The sequence below is a fragment of the Perognathus longimembris genome, chromosome 20, assembly GCF_023159225.1.
Source record: "Perognathus longimembris pacificus isolate PPM17 chromosome 20, ASM2315922v1, whole genome shotgun sequence".
In the NCBI taxonomy this organism is placed as follows: Eukaryota; Metazoa; Chordata; class Mammalia; order Rodentia; family Heteromyidae; genus Perognathus; species Perognathus longimembris.
Genome location: NC_063180.1, coordinates 25419209 through 25423024, shown reverse-complemented (window position 1 = coordinate 25423024; position 3816 = coordinate 25419209). Strand labels below are relative to the sequence as shown.

Below are 3816 nucleotides of genomic sequence, written 5' to 3'. Positions count from 1 at the left end.
CAAGCAAAGAGACTACCAAACCCCCAAACCTCCACTGTTAACTTCTAAACCATTTTTTCTATTTTCTGTTTTCATTAGCATCTTTGCCATCTTTTGTTCATTTTTTGTTTCCTTTTTTCCCTTTGCTTACCTTGCTTTGCTTCCCTTGCCTTGTCATTTCCTCCCTTCCTTTCTTCCTTCCTTCTTTCCTCTCTCTCTCTTTCTTTCTTCCATTTGTAGGGTGGTCCTAGGGTTTGAATTCATGGCCTGGTTGCTGTCCCTGAGCTTTGTTTCTTTGTTTTTCTGCTCCAGGCTATTGCTCTACCACTTGAGCTCAAGCTGCACTTCTGGCTTCTCTGGTGCCTCTTTGGAGAATTAGTCTCACAGACTTTTCTGACCAGGCTGCCTATGACCCAAGATGCTCAGACCTCACCCTCCTGAGTGGCTAGGATTACAAGGAACTGTATTCCAGGACCTTTTGTGTCTATTTGTCATTGACCTGTATGTACATTGGGGTTGCATTGTCCTGTGGATATTAAGAAAAAGTCTACAAGGAACGTGTTTGAGTCCCTACTGGCTCAAATCCCTGTTTGTGTTTCTCTTGGAAAGACAGCAGAAGGGAAGAAATGATGAAGACAACGAATGGTGGAAATTTAAGGAGCCTTTCACAAATGCCTGCTACCCACTGTTGGGCTTTGACTGTTCCATATATAAGCCAAGGTCTGGAAATTGTAATGATTTCCAAGGCAGACAGCCCAGACACCAAAGCCAGCATCCTTCTCCTGTGTAATAGGCAGGGCAGAGCCGGGAGACACGGGCATCATTAAAGATGAACACCAAGGGGCTGAGGGTGGAGAAGCCAGAGGAGGCCAAGTAGGACATGCTCACCAGCCAGGGGCTCGGGGTCCCCACCTGGGTGATGCACAGGGATAAGGCAGAAGACAGAGAGTAGAAGGAGAGGAACAGGCTCACCAGGACCAGGATGCTGCGAGCAGCTCGCATCTCAAAAGAGGCCCTGGGGCTGAGCCTGTGGCTGCAAATGTACTGCACTCGCTGCCTGTGTCTGTGCAGGACCAGGAGCATGGAGCCGCTGGCCCAGGCCATGAGGCCCAGGCACGTGGCGTCAGTGATGAACAATATCATAGCTCCTGTCAGGAAAGCCATTGCTCCTGAGGCAGGAAGGGAACAGAACCTGTACATGCTCAAGTTTTTGCTGTCCTTGGAGACAGTTATACACATTCCAACATCCAGATTGAACAGGAGATGCAGAAGCCAGCAGAGGGCACAGCAGAGAGCGACGCCCTTGGCAGACCTCAGCCTGGGCTGCACACAGCCAGACACACTGGGCTGGAGTTTCAGGGCCTGGAAGCCGCTGAGCAGGCAGGTGGTGCTGAGTGTGACCCCTCTGGACACGCGGTAAACACAGAACACCACCTTGCACCCAGTCTCACCCAGGAAAGATTTCATCCCAAACGCTGCCATTGTCTGAGGAACGCCTTTGGAGAGAAGAGCCAGGGTGTTGGCAAAGACCAGCTGGTTGAGAATCAGGTCTATGGGTCTCCATGTTCGTGCAGTGAGAAACGTACAGGTACACAGGTAAAAGAGGCAAGAATTTCCCAGGACTCCTCCACCTGTCTGAAGGAGGAAGGTGACCCCCCAACTCAGGCTCACAGAAACCAATTCATTCATTGGAGGTTGGTGTCTTGTGTATTTCAGAAAGCTGTAGGCTGAAAGAGAAGTTGACTCATTGTTTTTGCACCAACAAAAAGCTTTCCCCCTTGTGAAGTCATTTCCACAAACTACATGAATACTGAGAGCAGGGATTTCAGAGTCCACACATGTGAGAAAGAATGTGCAATGACCACTTTGGGCCGTCAGTGACTGGATTTTGTGACACCATGAATTTTTATACTGACACAAATAAAAGGATTATAGGATTTTTTTTTGTAGCTGAATAGTACTCCATACTTGCACACATTATTTTCTGCATCTGTTCATCTATACAATAGAGATGTGACTTGGTGAGAGATGGTAAAAGGCAAGATCAAGACATTCTACTCAGCAGGGCCTATATATCTAACAATATTTATCACATAATTTCACATATCTGTCAGACTGCACGATGCAGGATCTTACCCCAAGTGTTGAGTACTACTGTTGATGGATAGTATATACATTTCACCTGAAGCAGTGCACACTTCATTTACGGACAGAAGTAACACCGTGCTCCATGTACTAATATACCAGAAATTCAAAAATTATGTCTCTGACCTCCCACAAAATTGGATACATGAAAGAAGTTTAACTTTGTAAACTCATACTAATTCCTTTTTCCCCCCCAGTCACAGGGCTTCTACTCTAGGGCTTGGTGCTGTTCCTGAGCTCTTCAGCTCAAGGCTAGTCCTCTACCACTTCACCCACAGTGTCACTTCCAACTTTCTGGTGGTTTCTTGGAGATAAGATCCTTATGGACTTTCCTGCCCGGGCTGGCTTTGAACTGTGATCCTCAGAGTTGCCTTCCTCGGTTGCTAGGATTATAGGAGTGAGCCACTGTAGCTTGACTCACAGATAGTTGGAGGGTTTTTGTTTATTTGTTTCTTTGGCAGTCCTGGAGCCTCAACTCAGGCCCTGGGCTCTCCCTGGACTTCTCTATGCTCAAGGCTAGAGCTCTACCACTTGAGCCACAGCACCATTTCTGGCTTTTTCTGTTTATGTGGTACTGAGGAATAACACCTAGTGCTTCATCTATGGCTGGCAAGCACTCTACCACTAAGCCACATTCTCAGCCCTAGAGTTGTTTTTTTGTCATCCCACAATGCCTGCTGCATAGTCGACCTCAGTGAAGGAGTGACCAGGTGAGTACAGAGAGTGTTCAGTGCTTTAGTAATCATCTAGAAAGCCTGAGGGCCTGTCCTTAATCATAGCGGGGGTGAGGGGTGAGGGGTGAGAGAAAGAGAGACAGAGACAGAGAGACAAAGAGAGACAGAGACAGATAGATAGAGAGAGAGAGAGAGAGAGAGAGAGAGAGAGACTGGAGACGTGGGCAGAAGAAAATCAGATTGATTCCATGTCTCAGAAAGGTGGAGAAAATACCTTAGCCGCGTGGTTTCTGGGTCCAGTCCTGATCCTAGGAAGAAGATTACCTAGGAAGAGGATCCTAGGAAGGAATTACCTGCTCCTGGTGCATTGTTGAGATGGGTCTCACTGGACAGACAAGGGGATGACTGAACTCACTACGTGATCCAGGCTGGCGTCAAACCCTGATATCCTTTTTTCTCTGCCTCTAAAGTCCAACCCTGCCACATTTATTCATGAGTACACTAAAGGGCTGAGGGTGGAGAAGCCAGAGGAGGCCAAGTAGGACATGCTCACCAGCCAGGGGCTTGGGGTCCCCACCTGGGTGATGCACAGGAATAAGACAGAAGACAGAGAGTAGAAGGAGAGGAACAGGCTCACCAGGACCAGGATGCTGCGACCAGCTCGCATCTCACAGGAGGCCCTGGGGCTGAGCCTGTGGCTGCAGATGTACTGCACTCGCTGCCTGTGTCTGTGCAGGACCAGGAGCATGGAGCCACTGGCCCATGCCATGAGGCCCAGGCACGTGGCGTCAGTGATGAAGAATATCATACCTCTTGTCAGGAATGCCATTGCTCCTGAGGCAGGAAGGGAACAGAACCTGTACATGCTCAAGTTTTTGCTATCCTTGGAGACAGTTATACACATTCCAACATCCAGATTGAACAGGAGATGCAGAAGCCAGCAGAGGGCACAGCAGAGAGCGACGCCCTTGGCAGACCTCAGCCTGGGCTGCACACAGCCAGACACACTGGGCTGGAG

At 48.8% G+C, this 3816-nt stretch overlaps 1 protein-coding gene across 1 annotated transcript; it reads right to left on the bottom strand.

The window, feature by feature from the left end:
• Positions 1–657: 657 nt before the first annotated feature.
• LOC125368134 (vomeronasal type-1 receptor 1-like) lies at positions 658–3606 on the bottom strand. The gene is made up of 2 exons (XM_048368990.1): positions 3352–3606; positions 658–1614 (listed from the first exon to the last, which is right to left on the bottom strand). The coding sequence occupies exons 1-2, from the start codon at positions 3604–3606 to the stop codon at positions 658–660; spliced, it is 1212 nt and encodes a 403-aa protein (XP_048224947.1).
• Between the last annotated feature and the right edge of the window lie 210 nt (positions 3607–3816).